At 44.9% G+C, this 23,403-nt stretch overlaps 1 protein-coding gene across 1 annotated transcript; it reads right to left on the bottom strand.

Moving 5' to 3' along the window:
* VSIG10L2 (V-set and immunoglobulin domain containing 10 like 2) lies at nt 1-19,193 on the bottom strand. Its single transcript, XM_069946585.1, has 12 exons — nt 19,148-19,193; nt 18,642-18,959; nt 15,766-16,041; nt 14,591-14,866; nt 6,217-6,477; nt 5,677-5,925; nt 4,796-5,086; nt 3,983-4,300; nt 2,981-3,103; nt 1,867-1,891; nt 1,195-1,316; nt 1-573 (listed from the first exon to the last, which is right to left on the bottom strand). The coding sequence occupies exons 1-12, from the start codon at nt 19,191-19,193 to the stop codon at nt 461-463; spliced, it is 2,418 nt and encodes an 805-aa protein (XP_069802686.1). The 3' UTR covers nt 1-460.
* Nucleotides 19,194-23,403: the final 4,210 nt, after the last annotated feature.

Below are 23,403 nucleotides of genomic sequence, written 5' to 3'. Positions count from 1 at the left end.
TTTTGTAACACCAAGTTTTATTGCAAACTCTGTACAAAAAAACTCCCAAACACACCTGGGTACAAGTAATCCCCCCATCAGATCTGTAACTTTAAAGGAAATTAGTCTGTGTCTTACAAATAAAAGGGAAAATAAAAATGTCTGGGACCTGGAGGAGGAGGAGCGATAAAGTTGTGCCTAACCTTACGACTCCAACCACACTGTAGGCCCACTGCCTTCTTAATCAGATTTTTTTTAAAACAAATTTTAATTATAGAAGCTAATAACCTATAACCACCACTGATTTTCTGCCCATAAAACATACCAGAAACATCTGCCAAAACCAGGATTTTTGGATGGTATCTAATGGAAGTCCAGCGCCATACTCTTATCCGCATATGAAGCACATGTAGGGTTACTATGGACTGTAAGGTTACCGATCCATCTCTGAGGTTACTACCCTGCTCCCTTATGATGAGTACTAAGGCGATGCAGTCACTGTGATGGTAACATTCACTGGGGCATCTTCTGGAGAAGGAGACATCTCGGACAAGGGCACCTCCGTACTGCTTGGAGGGGCCTCTGCAGCCGATTCTAGGGGGGGGATAAAAATTGTGTTAATGCTTCTACCGTAAGTACACTACATACAAAGGAGATCTTGAAATTTATCAGAACTATTTTTGATATAGTGATTAAAAGGGTCATCCCAAGATTGAAGTATACCCCTGGAACCCCCATGATAATGAAAATGATGGACCCTCGCACCCGAGTCAGTGGAGCAACAGCTGAGCACACACACTGCCGCCCATTAACAAGACACCCTCAAACCAAGAATCAGAAATGTATTCTGTACATAGATGAAGGTCTTAAGTCAGCCAATGGAGACTCTCGACAGCTGATATACTGTACCTAAAAAGAAGGGTCAGGAGTGATAGATTTTTACCAGTCGACTCTTCTGTTCTGGGAGTGATAAGCCGGTGATAGCAGTCTGGCTGTGGTTTACCTCTCCCCATAGAAAACATGTGAATAGTCAGCTGCTCTAAATGTTCATGTGTATGGTAAGGATGGGAAACATAGGTGTTGGCTAAATAATCGCTCAGCTGAAGTTACTGAAAATGTATGGGCATCCTAAATCTTGTAATAATCCCTCCAAACTTCAATTACATAAAACCGGATGACCTCTATGCACTATTGGGATCATTAAAAGGGTCATACCCTGAGCAGGAGCTTCTGCCACTGGACCTGGTTCCCCAGACACGGCGGGTCCCTCCTCACCATCTGCTGCCGTTTCTGCATCTTCTGGGTTGCGGATGTTCTCTCGAGACTCAGCCGAGGATCTACGGGACAGAAGAGGAGACTTGTTGCTTTACAAAGGCACAAATAGAACGACTGGCCTATGTACATATGGTGGGTCAGTAAGGGAAAGAGTGACCCTGCAGAGAGCACATCAAGGAGACACACAAATCTGCATAGGAGCTGTATATACAAAACCAAAGAAGTTTTTTTTTTAATGCAGACTATTTACAAAGTTACTTTATTAATTATATAATATAGACTGAAGCAAAAAAACTTGGTGATAAAGTGTCAACAGGGATAAAATAGGAAAAAAACAACGTGTTAATCCCTTGCGGCTCCAGCGTTCCCCAGCAGGCCTGCGGCAATAACACCATGTTCACCATTGTTCATATGATACTGCAGCCAATCACTGGCCTCAGCAGTATGTGCCATAAGCAGCCATATACATAATGTCACTGCTGCAGGTATGGCATGGAGGGATTTACTGGTGAGTAAATGTTTTTGTCATAGCCCCAGCATTAACCCATTTTTCTAAAGTTCTCAGATAATCCCTTCACCTATTCCTATTCTATAAAAACATGTTGTACTTACGGTCGGAAGAACAAGTCGTGCAAGCCTGGAGATATAAGAGAGAGAAGTGGTGTTAAAATGATAAAATGTAAAGCCTATCCACATTCACTATACTATAGATGACATGTGGGTGGAGGAGGAGCTTACTGATGCACTGGTTTCTCAAGTTGCTATATGAGTAACAGGATGTTGGCAAAAGCAATGACCTGCTGATATGACCATGACTTCAAGGCAAGGCAAGGGTTACATGATATAAGCAGCCCTGGTCTAAGCAGTGAACTGCTGCTGACAAAGCTAAAGGGAGAGGCAATTACATTCAGGAGGCAGCACTGTGTACATAGTAAAAACACAAGTATTTATATCAGGAACAGCTGTCCCAAACGTTATGGGTGGTCTATGATAAGAGCAGAAAGTGATTTACCTTTAGGCACACTGGGGGCTCTCTGGAGGACAGACTATGGATGCATGCACAATATCCAAGCTCTTTCCCCTTCACAATACAATCTAAGCCCCACCCCAGTTCCTGTTCCATTCTCTGCACTATCTAGGCCGCATCCCTTCTGTTTTAATTATTGCCTCAAAATACACTACAGAAATCTGTGTATGGACAAAGGCAGGACCCCCCCCCCTCCATATACACAAACCTTGTGATATTTTTGCCATTAAAACCAACCTAATTTGGGCAGGAGAAGGCCTAACAGTTGATACCAGGTGTGCCAACCACTTCCCACTAAGAGTTTGCCAACTTTAGGAAAGGTTTACAAAGCCCCCCTCACCAAAAAAAGGAAGTAAGGCCTAAGCTGGCACGCTTTCCCTTGTGTATTACTACTTATCACTATGGCTATGCACCTACACACAATCAAATGGTACTGTGCCCAAATATAACACACTGCACTAAGGGTACGTTCCAAGAAGAGAAGTAAAATACATCCTGTAAACATCTGTGATTTCCCCTTAGCTGATGTATATACTGTTATCAGAGCGGAATTCACCTTTATGTGTAACTCTACTTTGACTTTTTACATGTCAGCCAGTTAGTCATGTGTCCTACCGGCTGAGCGCCAGTGATAGGACTACACTAACGGCGGGCTAGTGCTTGTGTAAGATTATTAAGCAAAGCTTGTTGTAAACTCACGTGGGTTGTTTGCGCGGTTCCGGACAATGTATTGAAATACCAGGAGGCAGGCTACACTTGCCACTAACATACCAGCAAAGCCGGCCCCAATAGCGGCAGGGTAGACGTTATTTGGAGGATCAGCTGGAAGAAAACAAATTATACTAATGTTTAATACATATTTCTTATGGAAAAATCTGATTATTAAGGCAGCCTCAGAATGGCCAGGACATGGCTGGACTGTAGCCAAGTAGCATGTCCGTTCTTTGTAAGCAAAATGGTGCCGATTTGGCACTAAGCTGAAGAACTTTAGAAGTTTAGGTAGTGAAGTTGCTAGGAATGCACTGCATAACAACCACCATCTTTACAGTGAGATTGTCAGGCAGTGAGTCCCTAACAACAGCTATTTGTCAGCGTACACTGGCATCAAGTTATAGTCAGACAATGTACATAACAATGGGCAGCCAATGGTCAAGAAAGGGAGGAGAAGAGAATGGGCCAATGTGCGTAGACTTCAATGGAGAGACTCATTTTTCTCTCTCCTTCCTTGACTGCTGCTATTTTCATTCTGGATGCTTAAATGGGAGTCAAGAAAACTAGCCGTTCAAGCCACCAGCCAAATTGAGTAAACCTGACTATACAGGTATATGGTCCAATCACTGTGGGAGGAGAGGTGCTGCTATGGAGGTGGATACTAAGCACACCATATTATACTGCAGTGCACCATCTTTATGGCAGTGTCTTTACCTACTAGACTCCTAAAAAATACTCAAGATTAACCACAAGAACAGTACACTTTAAAAACATGCATCTATATAGGAATATAGTGCGATACCAATAACTGCACAGTACCACTTCTCATGTCCTGTATGCTGGAGACTACAATCATAAGGAGAAGGGAGTACAGTCATCTTTGCTTTGGTAAAAGAACATTTTCATCCTACCCTGTTGTCGGTATTTTTGGTACCAATACATGTGGCAGCAGCACCAATGGACATCAGAACATCCGGCCAGTTACCGTACCTGGTGTCTTCACCTCAGAGGGAAATCCTGTTGTCTTATGGTTGACAGCCAGTATCCTAAAAGCGTATACAATGGAAGGGTCCAATCCTCCAAGTTTGTGCCCCCGGATTTCAGGTTCAATGTCATTGGCCACTGTGTCCCAGGAAGTGGCTTGGACAGATCTCTTAGGGATGGGGGCTGATCGGACACTGGCTTGCCTCTGTACCATGAAGCCAGTTAAGTCCCCGGCTCCTTGCGTCATCCACTCCACATCCACCTCCGTCCTCTGCCGGCTGTAGAGAAGTTTACTGATTGTCACATTGGGAGGTGTAGGATATTCTGTCGATGAAAGGCATGATAATAAATACATCATCTATTGTATGTTTGGCTGCTCGCTGGCTCTATTATACAGGGTGATATCTTCCTGACTGGTCAGACAATCGGCCTGTGTACAGATTCTATAACACAGCTATGAACTTAGCCTTAGGCTTCAGTCACACATTCGTAGTGCTGTCCACAATCCATTGACTTTCATTAGAGAATAGTGATCTGTGCTGCAATTGCGAGTCCGTACCATGACCTGTAAAACAAATGGGTCCGTAGGGCTCTCCACAGAACTACGGACGTGTAAATGAGGCCTTAGTCCTGCTCACAGGCTGCAGCGAGTGATACATCGGTCAGTGTTACCATGTATTTGTGCTGCTACAAAACCGTGCTATAAATGCATGTAAACACCGACTTGAGCGTGTGTATGTGGAGATAGGAAGAGATGGCACACAGCTGTCTAAAATGTATGCCCACTTTACACAGTAACCAGGGAAGGTGGACACTTACTGCTGACATTGAGCCTTAGTAACAGAGAGGTGTTTCCCACAGCATTAGAGGCCATGCAGCGATACAGTCCACTATCCGTGTCCCATTCCGTCTCCCGCACTGTCAGGACGGACATCCCGTCCTCCTTGAATATGCCATACTTCTGGGAATCAGTGATTATTTCCTTGTTGGAGTTGTCATACCAGGTGATCTCAGAGCTGGGGTTGGCCAGCTTCAGGTTACAGGTCAGCTGAGCGCTTTTTCCTTCTAGTATGGAGGTTTGAAGAGTTGGGGAATCCAATACTGGAGCCACTGTGGCAAAGGGGATCGGGAAAATCAGCAAAGTCAGGGTTCTGCAGATTTACATACTATCAAGTTACAAAAATACATTCAATGACATTTAAAGGGGTTATCCAGCGCTACAAAAACATGGCCACTTTCCCCCTACTGTTGTCTCCAAATTGGGTGGGGTTTTGAAACTTAGTTCCATTGAAGTAAATGGAGCTTAATTGCAAACCGCACCTGAACTGGAGACAACAGTAGGGGGAAAAGTGGCCATGTCTTTGTAGCGCTGGATAACCCCTTTAACACAGGGTCTGGAGTAGAGATGAGTGAACCTCGAGCACGAACAAACCCAAGTTCATTACCGGTGGCTGAAGAAGTTGGATGCAGCACTAAGGCTGTCTGGAAAACATGGATACAGACTATGACCTATGGCTGTATCCATGTTTTCCCAGATTCCCAAGGGCTGCATCCAACTTCTTCAGCCACCGGTATACAAATGCTGCAGGCTAAGGTTTGTCCATGCTCGAGATTCACCCACCACTAGTCTGGGGCCATGATGGCTCAGGGATTACTGTTGTTGCTTTGTTTTGCCCATTATTCTCCATCAGACACCTTACCGAGCCTGATGGAGCACTCAGTAGGCTCTGTCATGGGGTGGAGTGCGTTGCAGGTGAATAATCTGCCGTTGTACGTCCGGTCTGGTTTGAAGACATAGATGTTAGAGGATTCCTTTACGTCGCCAATCTGACTGTTATTCCATTGGAGGGTGATGCGGGGCAGCCCGCCCATCCACTCACATGTCAACATGATAAATTCATTCATCTTTGTGGCTACTGCGGAGCAATTGGGGCCACCTGGAGGCATCACTGAAGCGGGAAAGCAAAGTGCAGTGAATGAATCTATCACAAATACAGTATAATGAATATATATCATATCTGCTAGCATTACAGTAATACTGGTAAACTTGCCAAGTGCAGAACAAGGGGATATATAGGATGACAATGATAGGAGAGAATGTTGGTGTCAGGCTCCACCCACTGCGCACATTTCTGCGTTAATCTTTTACAGATTTCTCATATGTTTTCCAAGTCAACAGCAGACAGTATTTAAGGTGACATGTGATATCACAGTGGTGGGGTGAGGGGTTGGTTACTTACCCACAGTGGTGCTGCAGCTAATGTTTCTCTTGAGGGTCGGGTGGGAGATGCTGCAGGTGAAGGTGCTGCCATTTTGCAGGTGGGAGCCATTTCTTATTATGGTTGCATTTGAGTTTGACACAATGACTTTGCCATCTTGATTGGGTTGCAGCCAATGAAGCTTTGCCAGCGGGTACCCCCCGGGCCAGGAGCACCAGAGGGCCACATCCTTGTAGTTATTATGAGGTCGTGCTGTGCACGTGGGAGAAGCCTCTGGGGAATCTGCACAAGAAATAGTGAGAATGCACCAACAACACATCCAGGGGGATCATACCTGCCATGTCATAGGGAGATCATGTGATACATATACTGTGCCAGCATATCACGTCAGCACATGTCACTGGTGATACCAATCATGTAACCACACGTCACCAGTGATACATATAATGTCCCCACATGTCACCAGTGATACATATAATGTCCCCACTAGTCACCAGTGATACATATAATGTCCCCACTAGTCGCCAGTGATACATATAATGTCCCCACTAGTCACCAGTGATACATATAATGTCCCCACATGTCACCAGTGATACATATAATGTCCCCACATGTCACCAGTGATACATACAATGTCCCCACATGTCACCAGTGATACATATAATGTCCCCACATGTCACCAGTAAAACATATAATGTCCCCACATGTCACCAGTGATACATACAATGTCCCCACATGTCACCAGTGATACATAAAATGTGCCTTGACGTCACCAGTGATACAAATGCATTATCCCACTTTAATTGTAATGTATATTGCATCCAAATGTAATGTGTAATGTGTAATGTATATTGCATTCAAAGTACTTTAGTGACATCTAGTGGTCATATTGTATAATGGAAGAGAAAATAACAGGTTATATAGGTTTATACAGTACATTCATATATGTTTAAGAAGGTTCTAAAATGGAGGTAAGAGGAAGATGTCCGGCCTAGAGAGGAGAGGTGTAGAGCAAGTCGATGGAAAGTGAGGTGGTATCATGTAGAGAGATGCAGAAGGGATTATATTCCAAGTGAATACAAGTAAAACCAAGGATTAACCAAACCAATCCAAAGGGCCTTAAACCTGACTCTTTGATGAGGAACCACAGGCTCTTCTTTTGCATATTCATGTTTCCCAGGGGGCAACGCACCAAGGACTTCACTGCATTGAGAGCTTTCACTAGCAGCCGGCAGTGTTATCGTTTGGCTGGTCTCCCTGAGATCAGCGATCTGTTTCTCTTATGGCTCTACTAGGCATTGCTCCCACCTAGCCAGCGTCCTGCTCCACACTGATAAGGGGCAACACCCCGAAACAGCTGTATGTGGATGGTTACCTGGCCTTGGTTTTTCTCTTGTCATTACATTGACTTATAGGGCCACTTAATATGGTGGTTTTGGTTTCCCTACAGGAGCCACCCCTTGGCTGGGTCCTTCCCAGAGGGATAGCTGGCTAGTTCTGTGTTTCGAGACTCTTTGTTGAGGCTCCACGGGCTTCTTTTGCATACTCATGTCCTGAGTTGTCACTTCAAGGCCTCAAACCATAACACCTCATTAAGTGAGAAGCACAGTGCATTACACCTCATTAAGGGAGGAGCACAGTGCGTGTACATTATGCGTGTACATAATGTACATTAATTATGGGAAATGCACATATAGAGCTATTTCCCTTAATTTAGTAGGTCGTGGAATTCTCTCAGAAACAGTGATGTCACCACAAAGGGTGTAATTCCTATGGAGTGTCCAGCAGGGGGCGCTCTATATGTAGAAGTCTATGGGACTTTATTGTTTCTATGGATGTCTATGTAAACTAATGTAATGTTATGTACAGTGTGCTTTATTGAATAAATACATCTATGGAATACTATGGGGAACAAGTGTCCTTGCTCCTTGCACCGTGCATTACATCTCAGTAAGGGAGGAGCACAGTGCATTACACCTCATTAAGGGAGGAGCGCAGTGCATTACACCTCATTAAGGGAGGAGCGCAGTGCATTACACCTCATTAACCTCTTAAGGACGGAGACAATTTTCGTTTTTGCATTTTAGTTTTTTTCTCCTTGTGTTTAAAAGGCCATAGCACTTGCATTTTTCCACCTAGAGACCCACATGAGCCCTTATTTTTTGCGTTACTAATTGTACTTTGCAATGACAGGCTGAATTTTTGCATAAAGTACACTGCGAAACCAGAAAAAAATTCAATGTGTGGTAAAATTGAACAAAAAAATGCATTTGTTTTATTTAGGGGTTTTTGTTTTTACGCCATTCGCCCTGGGGTAAAACTGACTTGCTATATACACTCACCGGCCACTTTATTAGGTACACCATGCTAGTAACGGCTTGGACCCCCTTTTGCCTTCAGAACTGCCTCAATTCTTCGTGGCATAGATACAACAAGGTGCTGGAAGCTTCCTCAGAGATTTTGGTCCATATTGACATGATGGCATCACACAGTTGCCGCAGATTTGTCGGCTGCACATCCATGATGTGAATCTCCCGTTCCACCACATCCCAAAGATGCTCTATTGGATTGAGATCTGGTGACTGTGGAGGCCATTGGAGTACAGTGAACTCATTGTCATGTTCAAGAAACCAGTCTGAGATGATTCTAGCTTTATGACATGGCGCATTATCCTGCTGAAAGTAGCCATCAGATGTTGGGTACATTGTGGTCATAAAGGGATGGACATGGTCAGCAACAATACTCAGGTAGGCTGTGGCGTTGCAACGATGCTCAATTGGTACCAAGGGGCCCAAAGAGTGCCAAGAAAATATTCCCCACACCATGACACCACCACCACCAGCCTGAACCGTTGATACAAGGCAGGATGGATCCATGCTTTCATGTTGTTGACGCCAAATTCTGACCCTACCATCCGAATGTCGCAGCAGAAATCGAGACTCATCAGACCAGGCAACGTTTTTTCCAATCTTCTACTGTCCAATTTCGATGAGCTTGTGCAAATTGTAGCCTCAGTTTCCTGTTCTTAGCTGAAAGGAGCGGCACCCGGTGTGGTCTTCTGCTGCTGTAGCCCATCTGCCTCAAAGTTGGACGTACTGTGCGTTCAGAGATGCTCTTCTGCCTACCTTGGTTGTAACGGTTGGCTATTTGAGTCACTGTTGCCTTTCTATCAGCTCGAACCAGTCTGCCCATTCTCCTCTGACCTCTGGCATCAACAGGGCATTTCCGCCCACAGAACTGCCGCTCACTGGATGTTTTTTCTTTTTCGGACCATTCTCTGTAAACCCTAGAGATGGTTGTGCGTGAAAATCTCAGTAGATCAGCAGTTTCTGAAATACTCAGACCAGCCCTTCTGGCACCAACAACCCAGTCACATTCAAAGGCACTCAAATCACCTTTCTTCCCCATACTGATGCTCGGTTTGAACTGCAGGAGATTGTCTTGACGCCATGTGATTGGCTGATTAGAAATTAAGTGGTAACGTGCTGTTGGACAGGTGTACCTAATAAAGTGGCCGGTGAGTGTATGTTCCTCAAGTCGTTACGATTACAACAATATATAACATGTATAACTTTTATTGTATCTGATGGCCTGTAAAAAATTCAAACCATTGTTAACAAATATATGTTCCTTAAAGGGGTGCTCCGGCGGGGGGGGGGGGCACTTTTTTGGGGGGACCGGGGAGGAGGTGGCTGAAATAAAAGACGTTCACTTACCTCCCCGGTTCCAGCGGCGGGTCCCGCATCACGGCGCTCCGGTCCCCGGCCACTTCCGGGTGTCTGACGCGGGCCCGAGACGTGATGTCTCAGGGCCGCTCAGCCACTCAGTGAAGGAGGCGGGAGGTGTGAAGTCCGCTCGGATCCCGCCTCCTTCACTGAGTAGCTGAGCGGCCCTGAGACGTAGCGTCTCGGGCGGCGTCAGACACCCGGAAGCGGCCGGGAACCGGGGATCGAAGCGCCGTGATGCGGGACCCGCCGCTGGAACCGGGGAGGTAAGTGAACGTCTTTTATTTCAGCCACCTCCTCCCCGGTCCCCCCCAAAAAGTGCCCCCCCCCCCGCCGGAGCACCCCTTTAAAATCGCTCTATTCCCAGGCTTATAGCGCTTTTATCCTTTGGTCTATGGGGCTGTGTCAGGTGTAATTTTTTGCGCCATGATGTGTTCTTTCTATCGTTACCTTGATTGCGCATATAAGACTTTTTGATCGCTTTTTATTACATTTTTTCTGGATTTGATGCAACAAAAAATGCGCAATTTTGCACTTTTTTGCGCTTACGCCGTTTACCGTGCGAGATCAGGAATGTGATTAATTAATAGTTCGGGCGATTACGCACACGGCGATAGCAAACATGTTTATTTATTTATTTACTTTTATTTAAAACCTGGGAAAAGGGGGGTGATTCAGACTTTTATTAGGGGAGGGGGCTGTTTAGTAATAACAATACTTTTTTTTTTTTTTTTTTTACACTTATACTAGAAGCCCCCCTGGGGTTAGGGTTATTCCCCCCTGGGGGTTAGGGTTATTCACCCTGGGGTTAGGGTTATTCCCCCTGGGGGACTTCTAGTATATACACTTTGATCTCTCATTGAGATCTTTGCTGTATACTTATACAGCAAAGATCAATGAGATCGGCACTCGGATGCTTTCGGCTGCTGCAGCCGAAAGCATCCTAGTGCCGAGCCGGGATCAGCGCCATTTTGGCGGAGACCCCGGCCGGGCGAGGATGTGTGGATCGTTCCTCCGGGACAACGTCCAGGAGGAGTGATCCACCCCACTAGACACCAGGGATGGCTGCATCATCTTTGACAGCTGCATCTGATTACTGTATTAGCGGGCACGGCGATCGGACCGTGCCCGCTAATACCCGCGGTCCCGGACTACAAGCGGCACCTGGGACCGCGGTGGTTCAGAGCGGGGTCGCCGCGCGGCACCGCTCTGAACACCTCTTACGGGCGCATGATGTACAGGTACGTCATGCGTCCTTAAGAGGTTAAAGGAGAAGTACGGCCAAAATTATTTTTTGATATGTTGTTACTTATGGAAAGTTAGACAAATTTCTAATGTACATTAATTATCGGAAATGCACATATAGAGCTATTTCCCTTAATTTAGTAGATCATGGAGTGTTAGAATTCTGAATATGCAAAAAAGGGGTCCGTGGAGCCTCAGTTACGAGTCTCAAAACACGGGAATAGCCAGATATCCCTCTCTCCAGAGAAGGAAGCCCATTGCCAAGGGGTGCCTCTTAGTGGGGAGAGCACCAAACCACCCTGATACGTAGTCCCTCAGGTCCTCACTCTGTTGCGAGCTTTGGGACCTAAATAGGGAAACACCAGGGTGGCCCCTGTGCTTCCTTCTCTGGAGAGAGGGATATCAGGCTATTCCCGTGTTTTGAGACTCGTTTTGAGGCTCCACAGACCCCTTTTTTGCATATTCAAATTTTGTATGGGACAATCAATGGAGACTCGTAAATGAGTACTCCATTAGAGTTCAGTGATTGTTGTGTTTTGAGTGCTAGAATTCTCTCAGAAACAGTGATGTCACGACGAAGAGTGTTATTCCTATGGAGTTTCCAGCAGGGGGCGCTCTATATGTAGAAGTCTATGGGACTTTATTGTTTCTATGGATGTCTATGTAAACTAATGTAATGTAATGTACAGTGTGCTTTATTGAATAAATACATCTATGGAATACTATGGGGAACAAGTGTCCTTGCTCCCCAAAGTATTCCATATATGTATTCAATCAGTACATTTGGATATCCATCACAGTAAGCCCGCCGAACCTCCGCCGCCCCCCCCCCCCCCCGCACTTGACTAAATACACTGAACTACTACTCCCATCATCTGCTCATAGTAAGGGAGGAGCGCAGTGCGTTACACCTCATTAAGGGAAGATCGCAGTGCATTACACCTCATTAAGGGAGGAGCACAGTGCATTACACCTCATTAAGGGAGGAGCACAGTGCATTACACCTCATTAAGGGAGGAGCACAGTGCATTACACCTCATTAAGGGAGGAGCACAGTGCATTACACCTCATTAAGGGAGGAGCACAGTGCGTTACATCTCATTACGGGAGAAGCACAGTGCATTACACCTCATTAAGGGAGGAGCACAGTGCGTTACATCTCATTACGGGAGAAGCACAGTGCGTTACACCTCATTAAGGGAGGAGAACAGTGCATTATACCTCATTAAGGGAGGAGCACAGTGCATTATACCTCATTAAGGGAGGAGCACAGTGCGTTACACCTCATTAAGGGAGGAGAACAGTGCATTATACCTCATTAAGGGAGGAGCACAGTGCATTATACCACGTTAAGGGGGGGGCACTCTTCATTATACCTCATTAAGGGGGGGGGGCACAGTCTCACTTACCAAAATTATTATGGTTAAAAACAAAACAGGGTTTTTTAGGCAGAGAATCACTTGAATATTGCACATATAATGTTCCCATGTCACTAGCAATAAATATAATGTCCCCACACGTCATCAGTGATACATATAATGTGCCCACATGTCACCAGTGATAGCTATGATGTCATCAGTGCTACATATGATGTCTCCACATGTGACCAGGGCTGTATTAACAGCTGCTGCTGCCCTAGGCACAAAACCTGGAGACGCCCCATCTTCACGCACCTATTGGCGATACCAGACCTGACCAATACCACCATACCCCCCACCCCCCTGGAAAAGACACCAGATTTACTGGCAATTCTGAACGGGAGGAGGGAAACTAAAAAAATAAAAACTAAAAAATTTGATTTTTTTTTCCACGGGTGCCTAATGGTAAATACGGCCCTGCATGTGACCAGTGATAGCTATGTCATCACACGTCATCAGTGATACATATAATGCCCCCACACGTCATCAGTGATACATATCTCACCACGTCACCAGTGATAGCTATGATGTCACCAGACGTCACCAGTGATAGCTATGATGTCATCACACGTCATCAGTGCTACATATGATGTCATCACATGTGACCAGTGATACCTATGATGTCACTACATGTCATGAGTGATACATATGATGTCACCACATATCACCAGTGATACATATGATGTCACCACATGTGACCAATAATACCTATGATGTCACCACACGTCATCAGTGATACATATAATGTCACTACATGTCACCAGTGATACATATGATCTCATCACACGTCCTCAGTGATACATATAATGTTCTCACATATCATGATATGATATGATACATATAACGTATATAATGTCACTACACGTCATCAGTGATACATATAATGTCTCCATCCATCATCAGTGAGACATATAATCTCTATACATACAGTATATATATATACACAATCACTGACTTATGATCAGGTTCACCTTTATCCTTTGCCACAGAAGAAGCAGGCTCTATAGAAAAGAACAGATAGATATCCCCATCATAGTATCAGGGGGGAATTCTCTTACAGTGTAAATACACTCCATCTCCCCATGGTTCATTCACACTCACCCCCTTTACCCATTAACCCAAAATAGTATAGATGACAAAAGATTGCCTCCAGCATACAGAACTGTGGAAGTGGTACTGTGCACCTGGTTATACATAATGCAGTAGGAATCCAGCGTACAGGAGAAGATGAATTGATGATCCTTACAAGTTAGGACAAGGACAAGGAAAGATGTAGAGCAAGCAATCCGAGCAGCCAGCCCCTACACCAGATGACATGATCTTATTCTAATATACAGAACAAACCAAAAGTCAGGACAAGTCAGCTACTTCTGTAACTTTAAAGTGTCACTGTCACTTAAGAAAAACTTTTGACAAATTTGTAAAAAGTTTTGACTGGCCAGTGTCTCGGTGCAGAGAACCCTCCTGATCACCAGATACATCTGGGAGAAGCATGTGGTTGTGCACTTCACTCCCTGGCCTGCCACTTCATCATTGCAATAGAAAAGCTCCATAGACTTACAATGGAGCCCACCTCATGCTGCATGTCAGATCAAATGGTGAGTGGAGAGTGAAGCACACAGTCACACGCTTCTAGCTATATCTAGCGATCAGCACGTCTTAGCAATGAGACTCCAACCAATAAAAACTTTTGGCGTGTCTGTATGACATCACTTACAGCAAGAAGGCCCAACAGCACCAAAGATAAAGTCCATTATGCCAAATATAGGCCATGGATGCACCAATCCCAGATACAGGCCTTGTAACATCAATGACGAAATGATCCAACGGCATTTTTCTTAAGTGACAGTAATATTTTAACTGCACTTTGCATATCTGGATACAAATGCAGCAAACCCTCTGCAGTGACAAGTATTAGGTCTGTACAGGTTTGCAGCCCCTGCTCACTGGCAGTTATCAGACATCAGCCCCCTTGAGTACTGCACAGGTCCAGGATAGGGCACTTACAGTAGACGGTGAGGATGATGGTGTTTTGTGTAGCCGTCTTGAGGTGGGAGTTCTCTGCCCAGCAGGTGTACATCCCTGTTTGGCTCCGGGAGATCTTAGGAATGACGAATATCTGACCGGTGTACGTCTTAGAGTTGTTATAAAGCCAGGTATAATGGCTTGGCGGGTTGGAGGAAGCTGAGCAGTTCAGAGTGACCTCTTCCAGCTCATTGGCAGCATAACCATTCTCACTAATGGCATATGGCTTGATGCTGATCTCTGGGTCATCTGGACCGTCTATAAGAAACAGTGGACATGCTATCAATCAGGTGCAAGATTTATTTTTAATAGGTAGGGTGCTCATGGAATTTGACAGGTTACATATGGAATTAATCTACATATACCATGGAATCACTTTGTACATAAATCCTGTACTGATCCTGTGTTATACTTCATAGCTGCACTCCCTATTCTGCTGGTGGGGTCACTGTGTACATACATTACATTACTTATCCTGTACTGATCCTGAGTTACATACTGTATTATACTCCAGAGCTGCAATCACTATTCTGCTGGTGGGGTCACTGTGTAAGTACATACATTACATTACTGGTCCTGTACTGATCCTGAGTTACATCCTGTATTATACTCTAGAGCTGCACTCACTATTCTGCTGGTGGGGTCACTGTGTACATATATTACATTACTGATCCTGTACTGATCCTGAGTTACATCCTGTATTAGGCTATGTTCACACTATGTAAGAGACCGGCCGTTCCCGGGTCACAGAACGGCCGGTCTCTGCAAAGATCATCCCGGCCGATACTGCAGTACCGGCTGGATGATCTTTATGGCCGTAGTGTTCTGATGCGGGCGCAGCCGTTCGCTTCATTGTGTAAGCTGACAGGGTTTCCTACAGCCGCAATTCACTGAAGTTCTTTGCAGCGCCGCACGGGATCCCGGCAGGAGTGTATACGCTCTGGTTGGGATCCCATAGAACAATAGGTATTGTTCCATAACGTGCCGATGGCAACAACGGTCGTACTTTTACGTAGTGTGAACATAGCCTTATACTGCAGAGCTGCACTCATATGTCATATACATACTTATCCCCACAGTAGCTCAATGTCTCTTATTCACATGGTCAGCTCTGCTGCACCTGTATTTGTATTTGACTTAAGCCACTGAGGACTCACAGATAACATCCAGGTACAGCTTCCCGCTAGTCTCCTCATTGACCATATTCCTCACTGTGCAGGTGTACCAGCCGGTGTGAAAGCGTGTGACGGGGTTTAGGAGGAGGACGCTATTGTTGCCATCACGAAGAGTAAATGTCCCATCCAGTATAGTATGTCTCTGCCAGATAAAGCTTATAGGTCCGGTCCCAACCTTCACTGTGCATGTCATATTGACCCGTGATCCTTCTACCGGTGTTTGTTCATCAATCTGCAGACTTGGCTGTAGAACCGGCACTGAAACCAAACCGAGAAGGAGAAAATAAAGTCATTGTCATGTAAATTGACTGTCCGGTCTTACATACCAAAGAGGAGCTGAAGCAGCTTTTTATTTGTTACTGGTAACCCAATTCTATGGCTATGGGTGAGAATAGTACTTTGTCAGTACTTACCGTAAAATACTTTTCTCTTTGACATTCATTGGAGACCGTTTTAATACACTGGGGGGGGGGGGGGCCTGGTGCAAAGCTCTCAAGACTTCCCCCCCTCCCCCCAGCATTATCAGAATCGGTGCGCCACACACAGTATATTGCCCTGAAAGAGCCCCCACACTGTATTAAGAGCCCCAATACATATGGTAGCTGTCTTATACCACTCCTACCACAATACAGTGATTACATGTTGCCTCAAAACTGCTCTGAACAAGACAGGAAGATATCACCAATGATACCATTACATAATACCGCCACACCATGACCACTATCACTACAGCCCTATAACAGAGTGCAGTTACATCCAGTTACTCACAGGGGGCGTCTTCTCTGATCAGGGTCTTTCACCTTTTCTTTTTCTCTCCATCCAGCGTGGACCACCCTGAAGTCTTCCCCCGGCTGTGAATCCTCTCTCCAGAATCTGCCAGAGAAACATTTTAGGCTACAACACATACAGTAGTTAGGTCCCCTGTACCCCTATATAGTAGTTACACCCCTTTGTGCCCCCATAGTTTTAAGGTGTCCCTGTGCTCTCACTTATTAATAAGGTATGCTCTGTTCCCCAGTATAGTAGTAAGGTCCCTATATAATATATAGTCCCTAACCCTTTGTGCAGTCCCCACATAGTATCAGGCTCCTGTGTGCAGACCCAATGTAGTACAGACCCCTGTGTCCTGCCCCCAGTAGTTTAGACCACTATGGTCTGCCCTCAGTAGTATATTCCCCTTTTGCGCTGCCCCCAGTAATAAATACCCCATGTGTGCTGCCCTCAGTAGTATTAAGACCCCATAGTGCTACCCCCATTAGTATATAGACCCCATTGTGCTGCCCCCAGTAGTATAGACCCCTGTGTGCTGCCCTTAGTAGTATATGGACCCCATTGTGCTGTCACCATTAGTATATAGACCCCATTGTGCTGCCCCCAGTAGTATAGACCCCTGTGTGCTGCCCTCAGTAGTATATGGACCCCATTGTGCTGCGCACAGAAGTATATAGACCCCCTGTGTGCTGCCCCCAGTAGTATATAGACCCCCCATGTGCTGCCTCCAGTTACATAAGCCCCCCTGTGTGCTCCCCCCAGTTATATATAGCCTCCCTATGTGCTCTCGCAGCTATATATATATACACACATTAAAAAAAACACTTATACTCACCTGGGTCCACGTGTCTCCTCTTCTTTTCAGTCTTGTGGCCGCACTGCAGCAGTCACTAGAGGCCGCTCTCCCCTTGTAATCCTGGCCCCGGCACTCCAGTGACGTCTTTCGAGCGCCGACACCACAAGGAGAGTGCGGCCTCTTCTGACCGCTGCGGCCACAAGAGTGATTGACAGGGAGGGAGCTAATGGCTCCCGCCCTGTCCGCGCTGCTGCAGGTAACTATGAGCGCTCGTTGCAGGGCGCAGCAGCAGGCGGGGGGGCCCTGCAGGGGGTGCCATGGATGGGTAAGTAGGTTAATTACTTACCCATCCCGATAGCGTTCCCCCTGACAGGCTGTCGGCTGGAGCCCTGTTTGACCGCACTGGTCGCACATGGAAAAGGCCGGTCCTACTTGGGGGCCCCTTCAACCAGGGGACCCGGTGCAGATGCACCATTTGCCCTCTGGGTAAAGCGGCCCTGATTGGAGGACGCATCTCACACAGTCACCTGTGTCCCCCAATCACATGATCGAAAAATTATCTTTGGTGTTTAAAGCGAAGGTGTCAGAAAATAACTATTATAAAATAATCCTGAGATCTTGCAGTCTTCATTCTCACCACTGGGGCTAAAACTAAGCTTAGACTTTCTGTAGTGTCTGTGGTGATAAAAGGAGGCTGCTGTAAAGTAGTCTGCGTTTAACAAAATGTAACTAAACTATTCATGTCTTTTATTCAGCATATAATGTAAACCTCCTCCATGCACGGTTCTGATTGTCTATCATTGTGATTGTGTCTATGATCGTAAGAATCAGATCACATTTTATTAGTATGCAATACAGAAATCCAGGTAATTCCAAAGCTGTAGATATTTACTCAGTGTGCTTAATAGAAGACTTGAACAGTATAAGTGTTTGTGCATTATTAGTTTAGCCTCATGTGATTGTCTATATATGTAACGTAGAGAACAATCAGTCCAAGTTATTAGTCATCAACACAGACATCCAGAATTCTAAAGGGTTCACTTACTATTTCCAGCAACTGTACTTTTGCTTCAATCCCTCATCAATATCTCTGCTTTCTGTAAATGAATGGAGGCATTCATAGTTTTACAGCTAATGGTTTGTTACACTCTGTCAATGAATTAATAAAGGGTGCAGAACAAACTTCTCTTCCATCCTAGACTCCAAGTTATAGTTTCCACCTGTGGTAATACACTGTAACAAAATGCAGCCGTATGAGACTCTGATTTGAGGAAGTTGAAGAATTTCTTACCTAGTACCGTTAGGTCGATGTAGACAGTCAGTGCGGTGTTGTTGTTTGGTATGAACACAGTACATGCATACCGTCCCTCCGCCCTTAGCTGTAGCTTGTCTATGGCCAGAGAGCTGCCATTCTGTGTCACGATTCCCAAAGCTGAAGCTTCCGGGAAGACATTATTATTGAAGGCTATGGGAATGAGACGATTCGTGCCGATAATAATAAAATTCCAGAGAAAATTATAGGAGGCATCAATGTCTTCACACTTCAGCTCAACAGAACGGTCCAGGACCCCATTCACCTTCTGGATATTCTCAAGATTAAAGTCTTCACCTGGACACAAGAAGACAAAATGCAACAATCAGAATAACAAACACCCTGGAAGGTGATGGTAATATACCGCCTGGACATGATGTCATTTGCTGTAACAAGAGATGGTCACAGTCTGGAAGAAAAACTGAGGTGTCTTGATGGGACAGAGGAGTCTGGAGGCACACTCAGCTGAGTCAGGGCCGTCTTACCCATTGGGCATGGTAGGCGGCTGCCCGGGGGCCCTTGGCAAACCATGTTGTTTCCCTGTATTCTGTATACAGGGAAACAACATGGTTCATATATAATATAATAGTCATGTTGTTGCCCCTCTATATATATGAGACATGTTGTTTTGCCCTTCTCTATATATAAGTCATGTTGTTTCCCTGTATATTGTATTATACAGTATACATACAGGGAGACAACATGGTTCTCATATATAATAGTCATGTTGTTGCCCCTCTGTATATATGAGACATGTTGTGTTGCCCTTCTCTATATATATGCCATGTTGTTTCCCTGTATATTGTATTATACAGTATACATACAGGGAGACAACATGGTTCTCATATACTGTATAATAGTCATGTTGTTGCCCCTCTGTATATATGAGACATGTTGCACTGGTGTGACAATAAACCCTGCAGATTGCTGTTGGAAGTGCTGTCTCCATTGCGTTTTTTGGATACTTTGAAGCCAACCTGGTCTGGTTTGGTGCGGCACGCACGCACGGTTATTTTTTGTTTTTGCGCTGCTGAGAGACTGTGTTGTGAAATTAAAGTTTATGTTAACGATAATTTGTATTTTTTATTGTACGTAATTGTACTGGCTAGGGGCGGGGTTGCAAAGATGGGGGTGTTTTGATGGTGGCCGCCGGGGGGGGTGGGGCCCAATTCGCACCTCTGCCCAGGGGCCCATAATGCTGTTAAGACGGCCCTGAGCTGAGTGAGCAAATTCACCACTGGTGAGAAGGAATAGCTGCCTTAGAGGCCCTATTCCACCAACAGATCTGACGACAGATTATCTGCCAAAGATTTGAAGCCAAACCCAGGAACAGACTATTATCAGAGAACAGGTCATAAAGGAAAGACTGGATTTCTCCTCTTTTCAAATCCACTCCTGGGTTTGGCTTCAAATCTTTGGCAGATGATCTGTCGTCAGATCTGTTGGTGGAATAGGGATGGCCAACTTAAATGCATAAACAACCTTTATCTGAACTAACATGTCAGTAGGATCAGCTCCAGTCCAGGAGCTAAGAGAACCGCCCAATTTAACTAGTATAGCAAGATTTCTCCACTATGCAAGAACTATGGGGGAAATAAACCTTGACCAGCACTTCATATACCAGTCTAAAGGGTAAGTGCACCAAAGCACGCCTCTTAATAACCTCTTTCACTCTCTGAAGTATCTGGAATAGAGATGAGCGAACCGGGTTCGGGCTCGAGTCGATCCGAACCCGAACGTTCGGTATTTGATTAGCTGGGGCTGAAGTTGAATAAAGCTCTAAGGTTGTCTGGAAAACATGGATACAGCCAATGACTATATCCATGTTTTCCACATAGCCTTAGGGCTTTATCCAAGTTCAGCAGCCACCGCTAATCAAATGCCGAACGTTCGGGTTCGGATCGACTCGAGCATGCTCCAGGTTCGCTTCTCCCTAATCTGGAATAATTTATGTCAATTTCCAGCATAAATTATAGTAAACCCTCCCCACAGATGAAGGCCTCATCCTCTCCCACAAAATTATAGTAAAAAAAAATGGCAAGGACAATGTACAAAAAAGGAAAAGTTGCACATTTTTGTGCAAAACTTATCAAATTCCAAACCACTGCACTTCCAAGGACAATACCCCAGTTAAAAAAAAGTTAAGGTCATTCCCCTATAGGTGTCTCTACCTATCTGAGTCTGAGCCTTATATACACATTCATTCTTTGGACAGATGAAGGAATCCGCCCGTGTATAAAATGGAGTCTATGACACAGGTGGAGACGCGCGCCCGCCTCGAGTTATCGGTCGCCATTTTGCAGTGTGCACGTAACCTTAAAGTCTCAGACCTGGTGAGGATGTTTTGTCACAGTCATTGAGATTCTTTAAGGCTCTTTTCACACACAGTTTTTTGGTGTCCAGCAGGTATACCGCCCCTTAAAGGAGAAGTCCGGCCAAAATTTATTTTTTATATGTTATTACTTATGAAAAGTTATACAATTTTCTAATGTACATTAATTATGGGAAATGCTCATATACTGCTATTTCCCTTAATTTAGTGTATCAGGAAGTGTTAGAATTCTCTCAGATCCAGTGACGTCACGACGAATGGTGTAATTCCTATGGAGTGTCCAGCAGGGGGCGCTCTATATATAGAAGTCAATGAGTACCATTGACTTCTATGTATAGTGCGCCCCTGCTGCACACTCCATAGGAATTTAAATGGATCTGTGTATGTAATGTAATGTAATGTTATGTACAGTACTTTGCGATTGAATACATTCATGGAATACTTTGGGGAGCAAGTGTCCTTGCTCCCCAAAGTATCCCATAAATGTATTCAATAAATACATTTGCAGGGCACCGAGCAGGGAGGGAGAGAAGTTCCATCTACCTCCCCCCTCCCTGCTCGGTGCTGGGCACATATACAAAGTACTACTCCCCCATTATCTGCAGATAATAGGGGAGTAGTACCTGTGCTATCTATCGCCGCCCGCGCCGCCGCTCACACTAGTGCCGCTCCGCCGCCACTCACACAGGGGCCGCTCTTCATAACATTACATTACATACACAGATCCATTTTAATTCCTATGGAGTGTCCAGCAGGGGCGCACTATATATAGAAGTCAATGGTTCTCATTGACTTCTATATATAGAGCGCCCCCTGCTGGACACTCCATAGGAATTACACCATTCGTCATGACGTCACTGGATCTTAGAGAATTCTAACACTTCCTGATACACTAATTTAAGGGAAATAGCAGTATATCAGCATTTCCCATAATTAATGTACATTAGAAAATTGTATAACTTTTCATAAGTAATAACATATAAAAAATAAATTTTGTCCGGACTTCTCCTTTAATAGATTATAGGATCCTGCTTAATGGAATAGCGCAGAGGTTGATGATATTCCATCTAGCAGAAGAATGGAAGCTTTACTGGAAACTACCCAAATAGCCTCTGTTAGGTGACTTTCGGTACTTTTGCTGTATGCATCGGGAGATTTGCCAGTGCATACAAGGAAGCAGATACCACTGACATGGTGTGAAAGGTGCCTAACTAAACATTACTAGAAGTTATTGAGGAGAACAAAGCTTTTTACTACTCTATCAGTGGGGCATCTATACACAGATACAACAGAGATTCTAGCAAATAGTAGGAGGTCCAAGGATATATTTCCCTCAGACATTCTTGTTTGGACCCTCACTTGCAGCTAACACTACAATACCCTATGATTCTCATGTACTCACCAAATGTCAGCGTATAGAGGGCACACAGGATCAGCAAGAGTTTCTGCAGTCTACAATCCCTGGTCAGACCATGATCCATTTCCCCATGTCGCTCCTGGATGAAACCCACAAGGAGAAGTTGTCAGATAGCGGAATAGATTATCCTCTGCCAAGCTGGCGGAATTCACTGCAATCACTACTGATGGAATGCACTCACAATTTCCATCTCCCATTGACTATCGCGTTTCGTGCAGTAAATTATTCAGCCTGGCCCTTTAATCGTGTTTCCTGTTACACACTGTTGTCCTATCATAATGTATAATGCAGGAGCCAGGCCTCGCTCCCCTGAACCTGAAACCTCCAGCCTTGTGTCTTTTCTTTAGCTCGGATATTAATCTTTAAGGTTATTAAAGTAAGTGGATAAAGTGATCGCATCTTTCCAAAGAGCACAACAAGAGAAGAAAGGTAAAAGAAGACCACGGACCATCCCGCTTGTCTCCGGAGACTCCATACAAGCTGTCCTCTTCTGTCAGGATCTTTGTTTATCCCGTAGGTGTATCTGTTTCTGGGAAAGCTGGATGAGAGCCAATATGGCTGCTACTGAAGAGCCTAAAGGGGTGATCACACAGCTTTCCCAGACGTCTGTTGGTTTATGTAATACGTACCCTGTTTATATATATATATTTACTTAACCAGGCAGATTTTCCTTTCATAATTCAGGAAAAGTTGGCAACAAGCATTGCAGGGGCTGCAATGGCAGCCATATTGGAAGTCAGCAAACAAGAAGCACTTGCACTATATTCTGCATGGAGGATTGCATCTAGACTACCTTGAGGATCTGCAGAGTAAAAATATAGAGATTTAAAGGGGCACTCCAGCAAAATCTATTACACTGTGTTGTGTATGACCTGAGGGGATGAAGCATGACATACATTCTTCATTTAAGTGTCATGCACTGCCCCCCACTCCACACCACCATCTTGCCTAAAGGGTTCCTTACAAATAGAATCTGTCAATCTTATTGTTTG

Source organism: Dendropsophus ebraccatus, chromosome 12, assembly GCF_027789765.1.
Source record: "Dendropsophus ebraccatus isolate aDenEbr1 chromosome 12, aDenEbr1.pat, whole genome shotgun sequence".
Classification (NCBI taxonomy): domain Eukaryota; kingdom Metazoa; phylum Chordata; class Amphibia; order Anura; family Hylidae; genus Dendropsophus; species Dendropsophus ebraccatus.
Note: the sequence above shows the minus strand (reverse complement) of the source record. Positions and strands in the feature narration are given on the sequence as shown.